This window comes from Vicugna pacos, chromosome 11 (genome assembly GCF_048564905.1).
Source record: "Vicugna pacos chromosome 11, VicPac4, whole genome shotgun sequence".
NCBI classification, from domain to species: domain Eukaryota; kingdom Metazoa; phylum Chordata; class Mammalia; order Artiodactyla; family Camelidae; genus Vicugna; species Vicugna pacos.
Window position 1 is genome coordinate 58,405,461 of NC_132997.1, and position 21,678 is coordinate 58,427,138.

The following is a 21,678-nucleotide window of genomic DNA, read 5'->3' on the forward strand; positions in this document are numbered from 1 at the left end:
GACAGAGGTATTTCCAATACATAATGTGAAGGCCTGAGTCAGGAACTCACTTAGCTTTTTTTCCAGACCTGAAAGAAAACACCAGTACAGGAGCCTAGTGAGGAAGAACGGCAAGCCACAGAGCCCAAGAGGTAGGCAGGGCCCTGAGGGTGCAGCGTTTTATAAGTTGTGATGGGCAAGTAGCCCCTGCAAACCATGACTGTGACGGTCACCGCCTGGACACTGAATGTGAAGTCAGGCATAATGATGTCCTCAGCAGTGCAAACAACCTCGCTCAATTCTGGGACTCTTAAATGGCTTTAGATTTGAGAGCCACAGTTTAAAAATGGGATTGATTTTCAATTATCTGAAGAAACAGTCTTCTATGCAGGTATCCTCTGGGTCCTGTTTAAGTGCAGGTACTGAATATGCAGCTGTGAGTATATGTGCAGAGCTGAGCTTAGGTAAGGCAGCAACTCCCTTGGACTGAGCATGCACCATTCACACACTGTCTCACTTAATCCTCACAACCACCCTACGAGGTGAGTATTATTATTGAGTCTCAGGAAAGGTAGCGACTTCCCAAAGATGAATGAATGGAATAGGCAAGATTCAAGCTGGATCTCTCAAGTTTGCGAAGTGTCTCCTTCTGTGTAACAATTCCTCCAGGGACACAACTCAAGGAGCATACTTGCTACAAAACCTCCTGAAATGGGAATCAAAGGTCCTCGTAAATGCCAGTCACCTCCATTCACTTCATTTATTTGCTCAGTCCTCCCTTTATAAATGCAGGCATTTAAGCATTTGCTTAATAAGCATTAATGAAAGACTGAGTAAGACATCTGATACCATTAAGGAAAGGAAAAAATGAAGTAGAGGGAAGAGGGAGGGACATAAGAATCTAAATGATTCAAGATCTGCCTTCAAGAAACTTATATTAGGAAAGCAAAGTCTGATGTACACAAAACTATAAAACAATGGAGGATGTGTTGGGTCACAAGAGAAATACAAGTTAAGATTAATTCCTGCCTTGCCTTTGACACACAGGAAGGATGCTGATGGATAAAGATCTAAGAGGAGGGCTTTCCTAAACAAGTAGTCATAATCTGACTTTTGCTCTAAAAGCCATACCAGAACCTCTTTTCAGATGAACTATGATGAAGGAGCAACAGAGCACTTTGCTCTTAACAGGGACCCATGGCAGATAAAACCTATGCTCTATGTGGCTGAAATGTATTCTTCATATCTAGGATAAAATATATTTACACATATTTTAACACTTCCCTAGGTAATACTTTCATTTTATCCATAATTTTTAAAACAATTTTCAGTCATACCACTCCCACAGCCTGCTACTGAAGAGTCAGAGGGAGAGGGAGGAAGGGGAGAGGGAAGGTCCCAGTTCTGATTGGTGGTTGATCACCTTGTGGACAAGGCATTTCATTGGTGTCTCCACCCGGAAGCCTTTGGAATCCCAGCAGATCTTAGGTATAGAGTTGAGAGGGTGGGAAAGCTGGGGAGAAAGGCTATGGATTCACACTCTCTCTAACTGAATATGATTAATTCTTGGGCCCTCAGTGTGACTCCCTGTTCCTATCCCCTTTTCATTTATGTCAAATAGGTCTGATGAAGAGGGACTGAGGTGAGGGGAATTTTCCAAAAGATTTTTTTAGTTTCATTTTAAATACACAGCAGGTTGAAACTACTGAGTTGCTCAGCTTGATAGGATGTGGTAAAGGAAAAGGAAAGGAAGTGTAGATAAGATAGATTAGATAAAGAAGGCCTCATATATCAGGTTATGGAATTTAGATTTTCTCTAGTAGGCAGCACAGGAAACCCTGGATATTGATTTATTTGTTTGTTTGTTTGTTTGTTTATGTATCTAGATTCCTAATTAGAGAAAACATGTCGTAGTAGGATAGAAATTTTTTCCAATTATAGAAATAAATCTTAAGCATAGAAGATGCTAAGGGTTATTGTTTGTTTTATTTTTAACCTCTTTCAAGAGCTATTATATGTTCAGTCCACAGTTTCCCTAGATTATTACTGTAACAGTATTGTTAAGGGAGTTAATCCCAGAATTAATACCAAGAGAGTCAACAAAATTGCAGTCCAGCCAACATTTGAGGAACTCAAACAAACATTCACATATTCTAGCTGTCCTGCCAACTAGAATTCCTTTCCTTTCCTTTCGAAGTCTCACAAAGGAAATACTCTCTCCTGATGTTTCCCTTGATATGTAAGGTCAAATAATTAATTATTCCTTTTCTTTTTAAGAGCATGTTCAACATGGTGGCTCCTGATATCTTTCTGCAGCCCAGCCATCTTCTAAGTCAGATTTTAAGAATATCATGACCCAGAACCCTTTGTTTCAAAATTGATTTCTGCAGAAAATCAAAGGTGGGGTAGTGTCTATTTAAAAACTGATTTTTTTTTTAAAAGACTCTCTTTCTCTTGCCCTTTCTCCCTTCCTCTCTCCAGAAGCTGAAAGGAGTTACTAATGAAAGGGTTAATAGCCTGTAAAAAATGTTCTGTTCCATTTAGATCAGTTCACTTTTCTCTCCTGGATTAAAATAGTATGATTTTAGTAGCATTTTGTCTCAAACAATTCTATTTATAGAGCAATTAACATTTTTACTTTTGGGTCATTTTAAACCATCACATGTATGTACTACAAGTATTTTAATAAAATTATATTGACTTACAATTCAAGAGGTTTTATAAAGTAAGAGTCCAATCTAAAATAAAATGCAGTTTGAAGAAATAAATTTGGAAAGTATGTAACTTTTATCATGTTTCAAATTTTGAATGACATGTTTTCATTGCACACTGTCCCATAACTATACTAATAATAGCAACTTGTTATTGAATGCCCAACTCTGCCAGGCAGTGCTTTACAGAAAGTACAGTTGACCCTTGAACAATATGGGTTGGAACTACTTGGGTCTACCTATATGCAGATTTTTTTTTCAGTGAATACATATTACAGTACTACATGGTTGGTTGAATCTGATGATGTGGAACTATAGATAAAGTGGGTCAACTATAAAGTTATATGTGGATTTTCAACTGTGCATCAGGTCAGCACCCCTAATCTCACATTGTTCAAGGGTCAACTATATAATAAAAATTCCTGTGAGATAAATGTGACTGCTGTCAACTGAACAGTGTTCTCCCCAAATTCATAAATACAGTGTAACTGTATTTATCTCTAGACTTTCTAGGAAGTCATTATGGTTAAATGAGATCATAGGTGGGGCCTAACCTAGTAAGACTAGTGGCCTTATAAGAAGAGAAGAGAGAGAGAGAGAGATCTCTTTTTCTCCTTGCAGGGTGCTTGCCCTTAGGAAAGGCCATGTGAGGACGCAATGGAAGGTGGCTGTCTACCAGCCAGGAAGAGAGCCCTTACCAAACCCCAACCATTCTGGAACCCTGATCTTGAACTGCCAATCTGCAGAACCTTGAGAAAATAAATTTCTGTTGTTTAAGCTCCCAGTCTATGGTATTTTGTTATCACCGCCTAAGCTGGTTAATACAGTGACTATTCCCATTTTATGGATTAGAAAGCAAACTCTTGGCCAGTAACAAAACTGGCATTTGAACCTGATGTGTCTGACTACAAGTAAAAGCCCTCTCTAGACTGCCCTCTGAATTTTGACTCTGAAAATAGTTATTATAGATAGCCCTTTTAAAAAATACCAAACTTTTCATCTGTTGTTTGTATAGGCATATGTACCTTGGAGACATTGCAGGTTGGGTTCCACTGCAATAAAGCAAGTCATGTGAATTTTTTGGTTTCCCAGTGCACATAAAAGTTATGTTTACACTATACCATTGTCTTTTAAGTGTGTGATAGCATTATATCTAAAAAACAATGTAATAAACTTTAATTGAAAAATGCCTCCTCATCTGAGCCTTCAGCGAGTCTTAGTAGTAACATCAAAGATCACTGATCACAGATCACCATAACAAATAAAATAATAGTGAAAAAGTTTGAAATATGTGACATAGAGACACAAAGTGAGCAAATGCTATTGGAGAGATGGGGCTGACAGACTTGCTTCACACGGGGCATGAAGCACAATAAAGCAAAGCACAATACAATGAGGTGTGTCTGGATTTTTGTTTTTACTAGGTTTCACAAATACACACAAAACCAGTTGTCTTTGCTCAGTTCTATTCATTATCATCTGATTTTTGTGTAGAAGCAGAATGTTATTGAGTTTCCAGAATTTCAGGTAATAATGTTGAAAAAGGTAGCCAAACTTACCCAAACTGCAATGTTGATAAATCCAAGATTTACTATTGCTGTATTTACTTTTTGTAAAACATATTAAGTCCAAAATATCCAGTTTTGTGCCTGAAACTAATTGGCAGTATCCCATTAAACCATATTAAAATTAACATCTATTAATTGGATTAGAAATTCAGTGAGAATGACAGCTGTTAGTGCCTTTTACAGTTACTTTGTTTCTCTATAATCCATATGGCAGAAATCACATAACGCTTTTTTCCCATTTGAAATAAACAGTTGAAATAAAAACGTTTGCCTCAGCGTGGTCAGGGTATGTGCACTTGTTTTCTTTCTTTCTTTTTTTTTTTTTTCAAAAAAACTTTTTGTAAAAACTGAACTATCTTTTTTCCCCCCTCTTTCACAGGTTTTCACCAGCCATACTTTTATATCTGATTAGCATTGTTCCATCATTATGGCTTCTTGAAATGCACCATGAGACTCAGGTATGTAATAGGAAAGCGGAATACTCAGCAATAAACTATATTCGTATCATAATGCAATTTCTGCCAGAAACGCACTTTCCTAAGAAATTGGTGTTATCAATGATTGAATAAGTAAGAAGCCATCAGCAAAAAGGAAGTGAATCCATGATCTGTCAAAACCAATAAAAATGGTGCATTCATTTAAGACTTAAGATTAGATCATTAATAATTTGTGTTAGAGATCTTGTTCCTAAGACGTCCCCCACCCCAATATTCTACAGTTTACATGGGGGTATAAAATTTTGGTTTTAACCCTTGCAATTTCAATGAGTTTCTATATTGTGCTAAGAATGGGCAGGGCTCAATAACCTAGCATCCTACAAGTGACAGTTTTAGGAACAACACGAACAAAAAAGAAACCCCATCATCTGTATTCTGTTATACAAATACAATCAAACTTGGGGGCACTGTTTGAAATAGTGTGTCTTAAAATAACAGGCTTTGCAGATTACAGGAGATTCAATTTTGAGGGCCTCAAGAGCTGTCTTAGGAGAACAGGAATTTCACTCAAGGACTCTGAAGTAAGTGTAAAGGAGAGGAGTCAGGGGATCCACCATGGGGAAAGGTGAGCTTTCTGGATTAAGACCACACTGGCCTAGAAAATAAAGTGGCTTCCAATAAGAGTCCCTAATCTATGTAGAGAGAGATGTTCTGATTTTTATGTGAGTTGCTTCTTACATGGGAAACCCTAGGTAGCAGGCTCTAGACTGGATTCAGCCATTTACTGTCCTTAATGCCTATACAACACTGAAAGGACTAGTTAGTAAAGTCCATCAGACTCCAGCCTGGACATCACATCGTCAGGGTTCACGTTATTGCACTATGTTTTACAGATGAGCCATCGTTATGATATAATATTATTTTAGTACCTTTACTGACAAAATCTGTGAGAATCTTTCACAGATTTCTCTGCTATAGTTGGTCATTTTGTGGCAAAGTTAAGCCTCTGATATATGTTTCAGGCATTCAAACCTTATCTGGAAAATGCTTGCCCCAAATATCAGGCACACAGAGGGGAATTTAGTTCTGTGAACTATTTTTGAAGAATTCCACAAGCATGTGCCAATAATGTAGACATGAAGAAAACATTTCTCTGCCTAAATCTGCTGTTTGAAAAAGACTGATGTCTTAGGCTATCTCTATGTCTGTAGAAAGTATTTTTATCACGGTAGACTGGTTGGTTCAAGTTATCATAGCTTTTAAAAACTGTACCATAAGGATTAGGGGACTGTTTCAATTTCCTTACTACTTACTACTTTCAGGGGTATGGAAATAAGCTCTGGTGATTTGAATCATTTTTTTCCCCTTCACATCCAATTCTACAACATGGCTATCATCCACAATAACAATTCATTTCCCCAAATGCTTTCATAATATAAATGCATTGCACAGTTAATTGATACACAGGTCAAATCCCATTACAATAAATAGCATGCAACCAAAAGCTCTCTTTTTAATAAAAAAAGATTTTTGAGCCCCGGGCAGTGCCTCTCTAATTTTCATACTACAAAAGAAATTGGACCTTTAGTAGTAATGGATGTGACTCATTTTGACACTAGAATTAAAATGAATGCCCAGAGATTGAACTGGGCAGGATGGGCAGAGATGGAAGTAGAAAAAAAAGGAGAGACAAAAAAATTTGGAATTACATTTAAAGAAGTAAGAAATGGCAGAATAAAAGGGAGGTGCAGAAGTTCTTAAGTCCATTCTGTAAGAAATTTTGGTTAGGATAATAATCACTCTTTTCACATAGTTTCTTCATTTCAAAGCATTTTCAGAAACATTTTCTCATTTATGGACCCAGAAACTCCTCAAGTTAGACATGGTATATAGATTTCTATTTTATAGAAAAGGATCCTGAGACTCAGAAAGGTTAAGTAATTTTCCCAAGGCCACACAGCTAATCAGCAGCAGTTCTGGGGCTTAGAACCTAGGTCTCAACCCTTAGGCCATTAAACCACACTGCCTTTCTCAATTGTGTGTTCTATGTTTCACAGGAATTTGTGTCAAAAATCTGCTGAATTTTTCATGATGGGAAAGAATAATTTAATTTTCTTTCCCATTTTCCATTTACTCTACATCCTAAATGTTCTAACCTATGACTTGGCATTAGGAAAACATCCTGACCTATTTCATGACAACATTTCTTGTAGATGATCAATTCTGTGCCATCGTTTCTGAATCTGGCTCTTTCTCCACACATGGAAAGAAGATGGTTATGATAATAGTTATGACCTTAACTCTTAGTCAAGTCTATTTATGAAGTGGGCACAATTAAAGCAAGAGAATTTTTCTGGTCTGTGTGGTGTCATAGTCTGGTTTGACCCAAAGGTATTATTTTTGAAGCTATTAAAAGTTTTTAAGATATAGCCCACGAAAAAGTGACATTTTGGCACCCAGATCACCCATATAACTCACTTGTACAATGCTGAATGTGGTTTTAGGAGTCAAACCAGTTATTCTTTTCAGTTCTAATGCAGTTGCCACTTAAAGGAAAGTCTCACCAATTTGTAACAAACAGAATCTAAGAAGGGAGAAAGACTCAGGTCTTTACACCATAACATGAACTACAAAGCTATTTGCTACCAAGTTATTTTATCCTGAGTAGAGATGACCATTTTTAAAAAGTAAGATGTCTATGGATTTTTAGTGATAAAAATGTAAAAATCATATCAAGGTCACTATTTTTTATATACAATCTGCTTTCATGCCGGGAAAAAAAAAGTGGTCAAATTTGTTTCCTTTGAACACTGGGTTCTTAGAGTCACAAAACTCCTCTGCAATGAAGATTTGTTGCTTGGCTCAAAAATTGAAGTTGTTATCTTCATTATCTTTTCTTAGAGCTTTAACTGTTAAAAAAAAGTGTGCAACCAACTGCATTTTTGCTTTTAGAGATACAGCACATGGCCATTTTTCTTAATTATTCTTGTCATTTCACCCATAACACTAGTTGTTTTGATGGAAGGAAGAAAAAAATAGCTCCTTGACAGACTTCCTTTTCAACTTTTTTAAGGAGCTCATAGAATGATCGATGAAGTATCCAGAATAATTAAGAAAAATACACTTCTCACAGTGTATTAGCATTTAAAAAAATAATTTCTCTCTAAAGCCAAATGTGTGATCATGGATATGTGGTGGGGGTGTGCGTGTGTGTGTGCGCGCACGTGCATGTGTTTCAAAAGTATGTTGGCTCTGCAGATGTTTAAAAAAAATCAACCTTTTTAAAAATCCATTTGTGAATTAATCATTGGCTACAGTTACATTTTCAAGGACCCCCCCTTTCCTCTCATGCACTTTTTTCTTCTCTTTTCTCTACGTCAGATTCCTAGCATCTGGCTGAATAACAATCATGCCCAGTATACTTGTAGAAATTTACATGCAAAATGAAAGAACAAGAAGAGAAAAAAATGCCATTTATTTTAGATGAACTGTTGAATTTTCTATAAACCTAAACTGACTTCTAAACTGATGAAAAATGTATATTTTGGTGGATGAATACATTAATTGGCAGGTGGAGTGGTGTTACAGTGCTTAACAGACAAGATTGAAAGCAACTGGATTATCTACTTAAGCAAAAAGGTATTTTAGATAAAGAGGCTCTGGCCAAGAAACAAAGCCTAGGAATGAATGCTTTGACCAGATCATCTATGTTTTTTAATGCTGTCATTGGTTGTTGGTGTTATAATTGTTCTAGGGTTGAAAAAAGAAACCTCTATTATCAATCCATAAATTCCACAGTTTTCCATAATAATCAAAAAGCACGTTCATCCTCATAGACTTGCGGAAAAATAAGACATGCATAGTTGACTCTTCTCATGTTAAGTGAAAAGTGGTTTTCTATCTCAAGCCTATACTCTGATTTTTGGAGATATTTATGCATACTGTGTAAACTTCATGTTTCTGCTCATAATCTCTTAGCTACATTGAAGCCATTTTAAACCCTACCTATTGTGATATTTTTTGACATATTGACTTTACAAAAAATTCTTAGTATTGCAGTAGCCAGTCTGAAGGAATGTCACAGAATACCAGCAGCAAAGAAGACTTCAATCAAACTCTAATGTCAAGTGAACAAACCAACGGAGCGGATGACCTCATTGAGACGGTGAGAGATTTCTCACTGTATATTAAAGGATTTAGCAAATCACCTTTTCACTTAGTGAGGATAATGTGCTCTGTACATTTTAGCTCATTCTTTCCTAGGGAAATTTGCCAACTGTTTGGCTCAGAAATTCACAAAAGAATCATATTTTCATATATTATTAAATACATAACATGCATAATGTGCAGATGTATTTTACACATATTAATAAATGTATTTAACCTGCAGCATTAAGGAACCTTTAACACTTAGATTAGACAATTTATGCACAAAGAGAGATACGTATATTTGCGAAGGAATGATGTAATTAAAAGATTGAGGTCTGCCTTATATATTTTATTCTTCCCTATGTGTAGATATCTGTGTTTATATTAATAAAATAGGGAAGGTTTCCAGCCAAAAGAGAATCACTTCTTTGTTCTCATGCTTGATATTTGGCCAACTAACCAAAGTTAACTAGAAAATGATATGCTGGAGAGAATCAAGGCCAAGGCCCCTATCACTGAACCATGTTTTCAACAATAAAATAGACTATTGGTTCTATGAAGTTTACTAGAACTAGCTTTGGGTTCTAATTCAAGCTTCAGTCACAGCTTACCCATATCACTTTGAACAAATCCCTTAGTCTGTCTCTCAGTTTATCATCTGACAATTGAAAATATTACTATTTACCATGCTAGTATGCTTCCTTTAAGAATTAAATAAGATGTACGTGAAGTCTCATAGAAGATATATAATGTGTGTAAATGAAACATTGATCTTCATGCATGGCTTCAAATCAGGTCAGCATCCTGCTTTGTCTTTTATTCTCTCTTAACCTTTACACTTGACACCAGCACATGATCAAGAGGGGTTAATAAATATTGTACAAATACAGTTAAGTCACTTGTGTAATTCAGTTGGAATCACTGTCCAATTCACTTGAGATCTACACCACAATAGTCTTTAGTAGATCATAACTTGTAGGGCCAATAATATACTTTAAGTTATTCAGAAGCTAAGTGGACAAGATAAAGCATCCAGAATACGTGAATGAGATGTAAATTTTTCTCAGAGTCTGAGAATAAGGGCAGAATAAAATTTGGTTGCTAGCTTATTGGTTTTTGAGTAATATCTTAAATGTTCAGAATAAAAATGACTTTATAGTTATTCCCTTTCTTTACTTATAGGTAATGAATAAACATTATTATATATTTTATCATCTGATACAGTGTTTTAAAGCAATAAAAATCAGAGAAATTTGTACCATGCAATAATGTTCCCAGATTAGTAAATTCAGATTTGAAATCTATAAAAGAAAAATATAGGAATTTATTTAATATTAACATGAAGTTTAAAATAGTTGCTACATGTTATACTTGGTACAGAGTATGATGAAATGATAAAACGAGAAATTATCTATAAAACATTGTAAAACTGGCTTTTCAAATACCATACAGTTACAATCCCATTAGCAAGTGAGAGGTTTAAATTACTTCTAGTTATAAGGCTGTCCCATTTTAAAAATCACATTAGCTTTTATTTTTTCCCAGAGTATTCAGTTGAAAAGAGTTTTACTTTCTTTAGTAAGTGAGGAATCATTTTCTGTAAAGGACCTTCCACAAAAGTTAACTCTTGATTGAAAGCTATGGTGAAGAAGGCATCTCTCTCTAAGGTGGCAGCTCATGATCCTTCTGTCTGTATGACATTTTTGTTAAACAGGCCAAAGTTTTTGTAAATAACTTATCTACAGTATGCGAGAAAGTTTGGACTTTGGGACTCCATCAGACATTCCTGCTAATGCTCATAATTGGAAGATGGCTTCTACCCATTGGAGGCGAGATCACACGGGATCAACTCTCTCAACTTCTCCTTATGTTTGTGGGGACAGCTGCTGACATACTGGAATTCACAAGTGAGACCTTGGAAGAAGAAAATGTGAGGTAAGCAGGCTCTGCAATGAAAAGACCTTCTTTTCAAGATCAGGTCCACACACCTGTTTCTTTGTTCTACCATTTATATTCTGTATGAATAAGAATTTTCAGTATATCATTTGTCCAATGGTAGAATCAGAATTTGCTGCTGCTCAGGTACATATTAGGTACCAGCCCAGTTTATACATACATATATTTCCCATGGGTAAGAGAACAGAGAAGCTCTGCATGTTTGCATGACCAAAGGTTAGGTGAAGCCATGGTTATCCAAAAACCTGGAGGTGGAACAATCACCCCTAGCTCCACGTTCACATTCTCAAGTGTCCAGGAATGTAGCTGATTATAAGCTTCTCTTCTAGAGCAGAGCACAGTGACAGTTCCAGGAAAGCACCTAGAGGAGACATGGAGTAATCTTTCCTCTAACTGGTTGGGGAATTTATATTCCCTGGTGCGAATAGAGAATGAGGCAGATTAGGTTTTATTTTACTAAATTTTATTTTCAGTCAGTTTTGTTCAAAGTGCCCAAAGGCTAACTGGTGTAGATGCCTATAAATTAAAACTTATTGAGTTGGTACTTTTATTTTTGCCACAAGCAAATAAACTCAGAATCCATGATCACATCTGTTTATGGAACTACTTTCTTACCTTTAGGGATTTAAGTCTCAGTGCCTGAATGTACTTTCAGCTTGGCTTGTTTTGCACTATGCTATAAAAATAAATTGCAATGAGGCTGGCTTTTAATGCTACAGTTTACTTTATGCTGTGTTTCTCAAACAATGAAACATAAAACTGAGCAAAACACACTAACTTAGTGAGTAAATTTAATATTCCAATTATAGTAAAAAGTGTATCTGTAACCGCAGGTTATCTACATGATCATTTCCTGTTTCATTTATACTAATTTTTCTTATACCTTCAGTAGACCTAGAATTTCAAAAAGAATGTAATCGAAGTTCATCCACAGTCCTTAAAATGTTGATTTTAGCTTTGTAGCTTTAATACCTTACATTTGGTCAGTGTTTTACATCGTGTAACATATTTTCAGATATGTTACAGTACAATGGGGTTACAAGAAAACATGAAGAAATCATGACCGAGCACATAAAAAAAAATGACTACAGACATCGTGATAGAGATATGAAGATATAAGGACTACTAACGACGTCTATATAGAAATAAACCCATAAATGCTATATACATAGCAAGATGCAAGGGATACAGGGTGAAGGGGGTGTTCAGGAGGAATATGTTTTGTGGGGCTGGTAATAAAAACGTAAGAAATGACAAACTCAGCTATCTTAACAGTCTGTTTATTAGGCCCATCCACAGGTGACACCAAGAGGCGTTTTATAGATCAGTGCTTGCCAATAGATGTTGAATATTAAATAAGATAACGATTAAAATGTCAATTGCCCAGGAGGGGAAAAACACCTTGAAAATCAGGAGGGATCATTCATTCACCAACTCTTGACTGATTATCTAGTCTGAGCCAGGCAATGTGCTAGTGCTCATGGAGACTGGGGAGCCAATGGTGAGCAAGTGATGAACCAAAGGACACACAATTCTATCCCAACCCAGGTAACCCCAATTCAGCAATTTCTACGGCCACATTAATCAGAATGTTGTAGAACTCTTCTTTTCCCTCATTTTAAACTTATATCATGTCCTGAGAATAGGCCTGAATAAACTCTGCCATGGTTATTAAGATTTCTTTTCAGGTTTCCTGGTCTCAGATTGAAGTCATTTTATTTATAATAATACTGCACAGAGTCAGTGACCTTCTGTTGTCCGCAGTCCACTCCTACATGTCTCCATCACTACCCAAAGACCCCAAAATCAAGGCTCTGAAAGAACTGAGAGTTTTTTCTCCCTCCTAAAACCCATCTCCCAAGTTCTGATTTCATCTCAGGCCCCACCTGTACTGCAAGAATAACACAGCAAGTTTCCAATCCCTTCAAAGGAAAGTCGCTTTCTCTGCAGAGTAGCTTTCTCCTTTTGGCCTCAAAAAGACAATCGTGAAGAATAAATGTAATATACATATAAAAGATGTTTAATGTAATATAGCAAAGGGAGTTACTTCATTATAACCTACTTAGCATTACTTATTACCACAACATTTTATCTTCTTTTTTCTTTTATTCCATAATTTGAGCTGATAGGTTCAGCAGAAAATCTGCAATGATGTCTACATCACAATGATGTCTATATCTCTTTACTGCATCCCGGCTAACACCTCAAATCCAGTTTTTGTTTTTGTTTTTTTTTAACTTAAATCTGTTTCCTTCCATATGCCCACATGAAGTTCATCTGCCTAATTCTTATGAATTTACACGGACTTGTGAGGTACCGCATATTTTTCTTAACAGCTTCACTTTGCACACCATGAAATTCATCTATTGTAATTCTATGGCTCAGTGATATTTAGTAAATTTATAGATTTGTGTGACCATAACCAGAATCCAGATTCCTTGTGTCTGTTTGCAGTCAATTCTCACTCCCACTACTAACCCTAGGCAACCACTGATAAGCTGTCTCTGTAGATTTACTTTTTCTAGAAATTTCATGTAGGTGAGATTACAAAGTATGCGGTCTTTGTGGCTGGCTTTTTCACATAGCATAATGTTTCTGTGGTTCATTCCCATTGTTGCACGTATCCTTTTAAATTGCTGAATAGTATCTCATTTTATTTATCCATTCAGTAGTCGATATACATGTATACTGCAATTTTCTTGCTACTAAGAATAATGTTGCTATGAACATTCAGTTACAAGTCTCATATGGATCTGTTTTCATTTCTCTTGTAGAGATACCTAGGAGTAGTATGACTGCGTTTTATGTTAAGTACCTATTGAACTTTCTAAGAAGCTGCTGCATTGTTTTCTTAAGTGGCTATATTTTTTTATATTTCCACCAGCAATGTGTGAGAGTTCCATTTTCTTCACATCCTCACCGACACTTTTTTTTTTAATGATAACCATTCTAGTGGGTTCAGAGTGGCATCACATTGTGGTTTTAATTTGCATTTTCCTAATGACTAACGATGTGGAACATCTTCCTGTATGCTGATTTGCTGTTCATATATCTTCTTTGGTGAAGTACCGGTTCAAATTTTTGTCCATTTTTCATTGGATTGATGTTTTATTGAGTTGTAAGAGTTCTTTATATATTCTGGATACAAGTCCAGTATTAGATACATAAATGTAAACATCTCCCATTATAAAATTTATCTTTTCTAATGCTGTCATTTGAAGAGTAATTGTTTTGAATTTTGATAAAATCCCACGTATCATATTTTTCTTTCATGTAGTGCTTTGGGTATCAGAGATTCTAAGAAATATTTTCCTCACCAAAAATTAGAAACGTTTCCTCTGTAATATTTTGACAATTTTTGTGTAGCATGAGGTAAGGGTCGAAGTTTGTGTTTTGTCTTGTTTCACTGCATGTTTTGGCATTGTCCCACCACAATTTTTGGTCCCAGCTGGAACCAACTGTCTCAGTATCATTTATTGAAAAGACTATGCTTTTCCCTATTAAAAGACCTTGACATCTTCGTCAAAAATCAATGATCACGTATGTCAGGGGTTCTGGACTTCCTCTTGTGTTCCATTGCACTGTGTGTCTATCCTTAATACCAGTACCACACTCTTGTGATTACTGGACTCACACTGGGTACTGTAAGTCCTCTAATTTTATTCTTTTTAAGAAATTGTTTTGATTTTTTCTAGAACATTTGCATTTCCATATGTTTTATTATTAGCTTGTCAAATTCTACCAAAAATCCATTGGGAGTTTTCATAAGGATTGTATTAAACCTAAGCATCAATTTGTGAAGAAATGGCATCTTACTAATATTAAGTCTTCCAATCCATGAACATGAACTATCCCATCATTTATTCAGATGTTCATCAATAACTCTCAGCAATATTTTGTAGTTTTTGATGTTTAGGTCTTACACCACTTTTCCTAGATTTATTCCTGAATATTTTATTTTTTTTGATGCAGCTTTTTTTTAACTTCTTAATACCATTTTCATGTTTTTAAATTGCCACTACATAGAAATACAGTTGTCTTTTGTATGATAATCTTGTACCCAGCAACCATGCTAAACTTGCATATTAGTTTCGTAGATTCCTTAAGGCTTTATACATATAGGATAATGCCATTTGTAAGCAAAGACTGTCTTGATTCTTTCTAATCTGTATGCATTTTTTTTTCTTGCCTTACTGCACTGGCTAGAATTTCTGGTACAAAGCTGAACAGAAGTATGAGTGGACTTTTCAGTCTCAAAGCATAAGCATTCTGTCTTTCACTATTAAGGGTGATGTTAGCTATACGTTTTGCACAGATATTTTTTATAGATGCCCTTGACCAGTTGGAGGAAATCCCTATCTAGGTTATTCAAAAGTCTTTCCTTCCTTTCTTCCTCTTTCTTTCTCTCTCTTTCTCAATCTCTCTCTCTTTTTCTTTCAATGGACATTGAATTTTGTTAAATGTTTTTCTGTTTTTATTATGATCATTATGTGGTAGTTGTCCCTTATTCTATGAAATGGTATATTATATTAACTAATTTTCAGATGTTAAATGAATCTTGACTTCCTGAGATAAATATCACTTGACAATGGTATATAATCCTTTCTATATGTTGCTGAATTTGGTTTAACAATTTTAAAATAATTTTTACATCTATACTCATAAAGCATATTGATTTGTAGTAATATTTTCTAATGATATCATCTCCTGGCTTTGGTATAAGGGTAATACTCTCTCAATAAGTCAGGAAGCATCCCTTCTTTCTTTATTTTCTGGAAGACTTTGTATAAGACTAGTGTTATTTCTTCTTTAAATATTTTATAGAATTCACATATGAAGCTATCAAAGCCTAGGCTTTTCTTTGTGGGAAGATATTTTATTACTAATTCAACATCATTATTTCTTATGTCTGTTCAGTCATTCCATTTCCTCTTGGGTCAGTTTCAATTATATTTTTCTTTCTAGGAATTTCTCCATTTTATCTAAGTTTAGTTTTTTATATAAAGTTGTCCATAGTATTATTCCTTTATACTAGTGTCAATTTCTATAGGGTCACTTATTGTGGCCCCATTTTCTTTCTGAGTTTGGTCAGTTGTGTCTTCTATTTTTTTTTTCTTAGATTTATCAATCTAGTCAGTCTTTTAAAATAACTAACTTTAGGTTTCATTAATTTTCCCTATTATTATTCTCTTTTCCATTTCATTGGTGTGTGTTCTGATGTTTAATTTTTCCTTTCTTCTGTTGCTTTGGATTTAATTTGTACTTCTTTTTCCTAGTTTTTAAGTGGAAGGTTATTACAGATTTAAAACCTTTCTTCTTTTCTAAGGTATTCAAAGCTATAAATTCCCTCTAAGCACTGCCTTATCTGCATCTCATAAGCTTTGATATGTTATCTTTTTGTTTAATACAGTTCAAAATACTTCCCATTTTCTCCTGTGATTTCCCTTGGACCTATGGGAGGGTATTTGCTGACCACTTCATTCTGCTGTAGCCATCCTCCAACATTCACTGTGAATGTCTGACCAAACAAAGGAGAGTTTTTCTGTTTATATTGTGTTTTCTTTTAATTTAGCTCTTTTTGCTTGGTGAAACATTTCTTCCAGGTTAGATTAATATTTTCTTTTCTTCCTGTCTTCTTTCTCCCTCCTTTAATTTTTACCGCTTCTGAAGAGTTTTGTTGGATGCTTTTTTAAAAGCTAGAGTGATTCTATCCACTGATTATCTCTTATTTACAGGAATATTTACACATCCAAAAAGAAATAGTTAAGAAGTTAGCAATGCATGACTTCATTTTTAATTTTCACCCAGTAGATTTGGTGCACTAATCTACCAAATGCCAGTCTTTCATCCTCCTAGTTTTCCAAGTAGAGAAGTGATAACTCACATCTATAATTGTATTTCAAAAGATCTTTTGTCTCTCTATGAATAGAATCCCTTGTCTGCTTGTATGCTTCTCAGTTGACATTTATGAAGACAGATTACACATGAGAAAATGGGGCAAGACAACTGGGGGAGACGGTTACACAACAAAGACAATGTTGAACACACTCACTCCAAAAGTCCTTCACAAATTTCGAGTGTTTGCCATTTAAGCTCAGTGATTTATTTATATTCCAGTGTCTAACTTTCCTGAGTAAGTTTTGCTGTCTGAAGTAATAATATAAATTTGTCTGCTCCAAAGATTTTCTGGCCATCTTTTCCAAAGTTATTTTTGATAACTTTACCAATATGTTTCTCAACACCCACATTCTCCCAAACTGTGTGTGTTCAGGGTCAGAATTTGGCTTACTTAGGGTTAAGATCAGTTTATTATTAATCCTATCTTGTATAATAATGAAACTAAAACAAAGGGTCTAAGAAGTATGTTTGCATAATAAAAACAAAAATACTATTACTACTATTAATAGTAGTAGTGGATAATGTTTATTTATCTCTTGCTGTGTACCAAGCACTTTTCTAAGGGTTTTAGTTGTGATAAGTTATTTAGTCTTTACAATAACACCATAAGGTACATACTGTCATTATCACGATTTTGTAAGGTGAACAGTGGCCAGCAAGAGAAGTTGTGAAAGTCTCAAGGTTACATGGTAATAAAAATAATAAGTAACTTGTAGTGATCTACTCTACCTAGTGTTTATTAAGTACTGCTCTAAGAGCTTTATATGTTTAACATATTTAAATAACACATTTAATAAAATTATCATATCAAATTTAGTATCTATTATTATTGTCATCCTCACGTTGAAGATGGGTAAACTAAAGCATGTAGGTATTAAATTATTTGTTCATATTCATGGAGCTGGTAAATGATCAATCTGGGTTTGGAGGGCCACATCCTTTCTGGGAGGGTTAGAGCTGGAATTTGAACTCTGGCAACCTTGAGCACCAGAGCTCGCTTCTTTCTGCTGCCTTGCAGACAAACTGCACATGAGTTTTTGGAAGAATTATTGAAGTCTGAGATTAGAAGAAACTTCAAAAGTGCCCATCTATTGAAAAATCTATTTTACATCTGTTGCAAAAACCTCTCCAAAATGTTCTCAATAAGTTTTTGTCCAGACGTTCTTTGAAATTTTTCACTAATAGAGAATATACTAACCCCAGGGGTAACTCATTTTATTTTGAGTTAATACTATTAGAAAGTACTTTCCTCTATTGTGATGATGAAATTTGGATTCTTATAGGTGCAGCTAAAATCCTTTGAACCTGAATTGGCCCTGTGAAGTCACAAGACATAAGTTTAATTCCTTTTCCACATCATAATCCTTTAAATGTATGAAATAAAGTTTTAAAAGAATCTTCTCTAGTCTTTAGTTCCTTGAACTATCCCATATAGAACTTGGCTCTGAGTTCTCTCACCATCCTAAGTCTCTCTTTTTTGAACCAGAAATGTTTTAAATGTTCCTCCTAAAACATGAAGAACAACACACATTTCAGATGCGTTCTGAACACTGTAGAACAGAGTAGGGCTAAAACTTTCCATTTCCATTGTGGAAATAATATCACGTGTGAAGGTTAAAAGGGGGTGGATGCTGAAATCAGCTGTCTATGTTTGATTCCTGCCTCCAACACTTATAACCACATTACTTTGGGTACTTTTCTCCAACTCAGTGTGCCTCAGTTTTCTCACTGGTCAAATAGGCATAATGAGTGTAATAACAGGAAGTAAGTGTGATCACAGAGTTAACCACTTAGAAAACTGCCTGGTACACAGTATGAGCTCAGAAACTGTAGGTATGATTATTTAAAAATTCAAGCACTTACTGAAGGTCTACTATATATAGACATTGACATTGCAAAGAGGGAAAAGTTACAGACTACAGTCCCTAGGCATTTTCACTTAAAACTCTAGACTTTATACTTCTTGGGAAGAGACCTGTGACTGCATTTGATTTTGGACAATCATAAATCATGTCACACTGTGGACTCAATTCAATAACGGTAAGGGGAAATGCTTGAGCCTTTTTAATGGCTGCTGCTGTGAAGTGTTACCTCTTCTGTCCTACTCTAGGTCATCCAGTTACATCCTGTCAAGATCTTTGGGGATCCTCATTGTGTCTCCTGGGGTATTGGTTTCCCATATCGAACCTCTATGTCATATGTGCATATGAGAAGCCTTCCATCAATGTCGGCAACCAACTCCCTGATAAAACGTGAAGTAGAACAGAATCAAAGGCAGAGTCTGCAGTGCCCCGTTGGAGAGCTCCCTCTGGGGAGGCGTTTACACAGGAATCCACCTGACTGTACTCACATCCAACACACTTCTCAATCTGGCTAATAACACTGTGGGAGGTTTTTTTATGAGCCTTGTTTAAATCCAAAAGTCTATGATTAATTTATGTATCATTGCCTGTTTAGTAATCCCAATTCTATTTTTAAAAAAGAGAGAGGAGGGAGAAAATAATCTTAGCTGAGTGCTATTGTTCTCAGGGAACCTGTGTTGATTCCTAACAATTACTGTCTTCTTCAATAAGGGCTCTCAAAAATCGTTCAAATAATCAGTTGTATAATCTAACTAGGGATTAATAGTAAATGTGCCTTTTATATTTTAAGATATACTTCTGCTTCATTTTGAAAGTTAAGACTTCATTATTTTATCACCAACCTTGTCTTCACCATTAACCGCCAGGACAGATAATGATGGCTTAGAAATCTCGTTTACAAATTCTCTCAGAGTTTTAAGATTGAATTTTTCTGGGACTCAACACCTGAAGCATTTAAAGATATCCCTCACAATCACCTCATTTAGTTTGGTTTCAATTACTCTTCCTGATGTTTTTCTAGCCCTCTCCAATCTGAAAATCTCTCTTGACAGAGAAGTTGGCAGCCATATCTGTTATTACACCACTAACCTCAAATCGATAACTTCCTTTATGTTTTTGCTATAAAAAAGTTACTTTGATACTTCTTTAATATCCTTTGTATTTTTGTAACCTCTATTCTTTTGACTTTAGTCTTCAAGACCATTCTCCTAGGCCTATGACGTTTGTATATTTTCCAAGTGCAAGTCCTTGTTTTGTTCATTCAACAATTCCTTCCACAAATATTTGTTGAGTGCCTATTATTTGCCAGGCACTGTTCTAGGCAATGCGGACACAGCGGTGAATGAAACAACCATATTCCTTGACTTACACCCTAGTGTTTGGTATAAATCTCTGATTATTGGATTTATCGCTTCACTTTTTTCCAGCTGAAGATAATTTTCTTCTACATGCTATGCTTTAAATTGTTGAGTCTCATCTAGCCTTTTGAGATGTATTTTTAAGTTAAGAGTCTTGGGATCTTGGAAAAATTTTCACTTTTTCTCCTTGAAATTTCTTGGAATCAGCCCTCTGAATTTCCAGGTTAATGTCTAGCTTTTGTTCTAACATTTCCCCCTCATCATGTTTCCATGATTTTGTAAAACTAAATATAGCAAGGTGGAATCAAGAGACTTCACCGTAACTCACACAGATGCTGGCATATGTGGAAGTTGGGTTTCCAAGTCTCAGATTTTTTTTTGAACTTCTTTTTCATTATTCCATTTTAATCATGCATGGATTTTTCATGGATATCTTATATCACCAAGATACTCTGATAGCTCTCAAGAGGTTTATTAGGATATAGTTAAATACAAGGGAAAAAAAGAAAAGATTTCTCTTTTCTGCACATGATCAGATTTTTCATCACTAATTTAAAATTTTGTCTGCATTTTAGGAATAGCCCTGCCCTGGTCTATGCCATCCTTGTTATATGGACCTGGAGTATGCTGCAGTTTCCGCTTGACCTGGCAGGTAAGTATCTTGATGTTTGCTCAAGGAAACAGAAAATTACAGCTCTTGATTGTAAACTGTAATGAAGCTAAGGAGGCATTTGAGAGTATTATAATTTTTTTAATCACTTTGATATCCCATTGTTAATTCCAGTTCAGTTTAAAAGAAAAGTAGGTTGAAACTTAGGAAAGCAATGAGCAGATCCACTCGGGTACCTGGTGAGCCTGAGACAATTAAGAGGACAAGAGCACAGTTTTATACGCATTTCACACAGTGGTTCCATCACTTGCGATTTGTCAGATCTTCTGCAAATGAGTTAACACATCTGCACCTCAGCTTTTCATCCATGAAATGGGGATGATAACTACTGTAGCCAGGGTTGAGGATTCTTGTGATGACTTAATAAGACATAGCTTGTAACAACTGTGCTTAGCATAGTTATGTTATTTCCTGATAATTTTAAGGGCTCATTTTCATGCCTTTGTCAGCTCCTTGTATTAGAACTTCACAGGGAGTAAAGGCAGTTTCAGGGCCACATGAAAGTTAAAAACTTCCTCAGTACTGGCCCTTACAGCCCCATTGCGCTTACTTTACTAAAGACATAAACCCTCAAGATTTTGAAAGAAGTAAATGGTTTTCCAGGCATTTCATACTAGTGATGATCTAGAGCTGCATTATCCAGTATGGTACTCACTAGCCACATGTGGCTATTTAAATTTAATTAAATCTAAATAATAGTAAACGTTCAGTTCTAAAGTTACGCTAGCCAGCTCAATGGCTCCGTATGGCAGTTGTATCAGACAGCACAGATACAGAACATTTTTACTATCACAGACGCTTCTACTGGACTGTACTGACCTGAAGTTATCCTGGAACTTCTAGGAGCCCTGAAGTATTGATTTGGAAATTCTCTTGGATGCCACTTTATTCTGAAGAAACTCTAGGATTTAATAGTTACATTTTCCTTAAGTCTGAGTCCTTTTATATGGTACCCTACCTGACAGCCTCAGGGTTAGAATTAATCTTAGGACAGGGATATTTAATTTTTTTACATCTTTTTTGGGGTTCACTTTGATAGGCTCAGAGGTTTTGGGGGCCATTTTAAACCTTAGCATCCACTTTCCGAAAT

At 35.5% G+C, this 21,678-nt stretch overlaps 1 protein-coding gene across 2 annotated transcripts in view; it reads left to right on the forward strand.

The window, feature by feature from the left end:
• Positions 1-21,678, forward strand: part of TMEM26 (transmembrane protein 26) — a 38,948-nt gene that overhangs the window by 11,571 nt on the left and 5,699 nt on the right. For both annotated transcript variants that reach the window (XM_006209102.4, XM_072971456.1), the window contains exons 2-5: positions 4,638-4,716; positions 8,747-8,860; positions 10,559-10,779; positions 20,494-20,570. In XM_006209102.4, the coding sequence (XP_006209164.2) occupies positions 4,638-4,716; positions 8,747-8,860; positions 10,559-10,779; positions 20,494-20,570 (491 nt within the window). The remainder of the gene's footprint in view (positions 1-4,637; positions 4,717-8,746; positions 8,861-10,558; positions 10,780-20,493; positions 20,571-21,678) is intronic.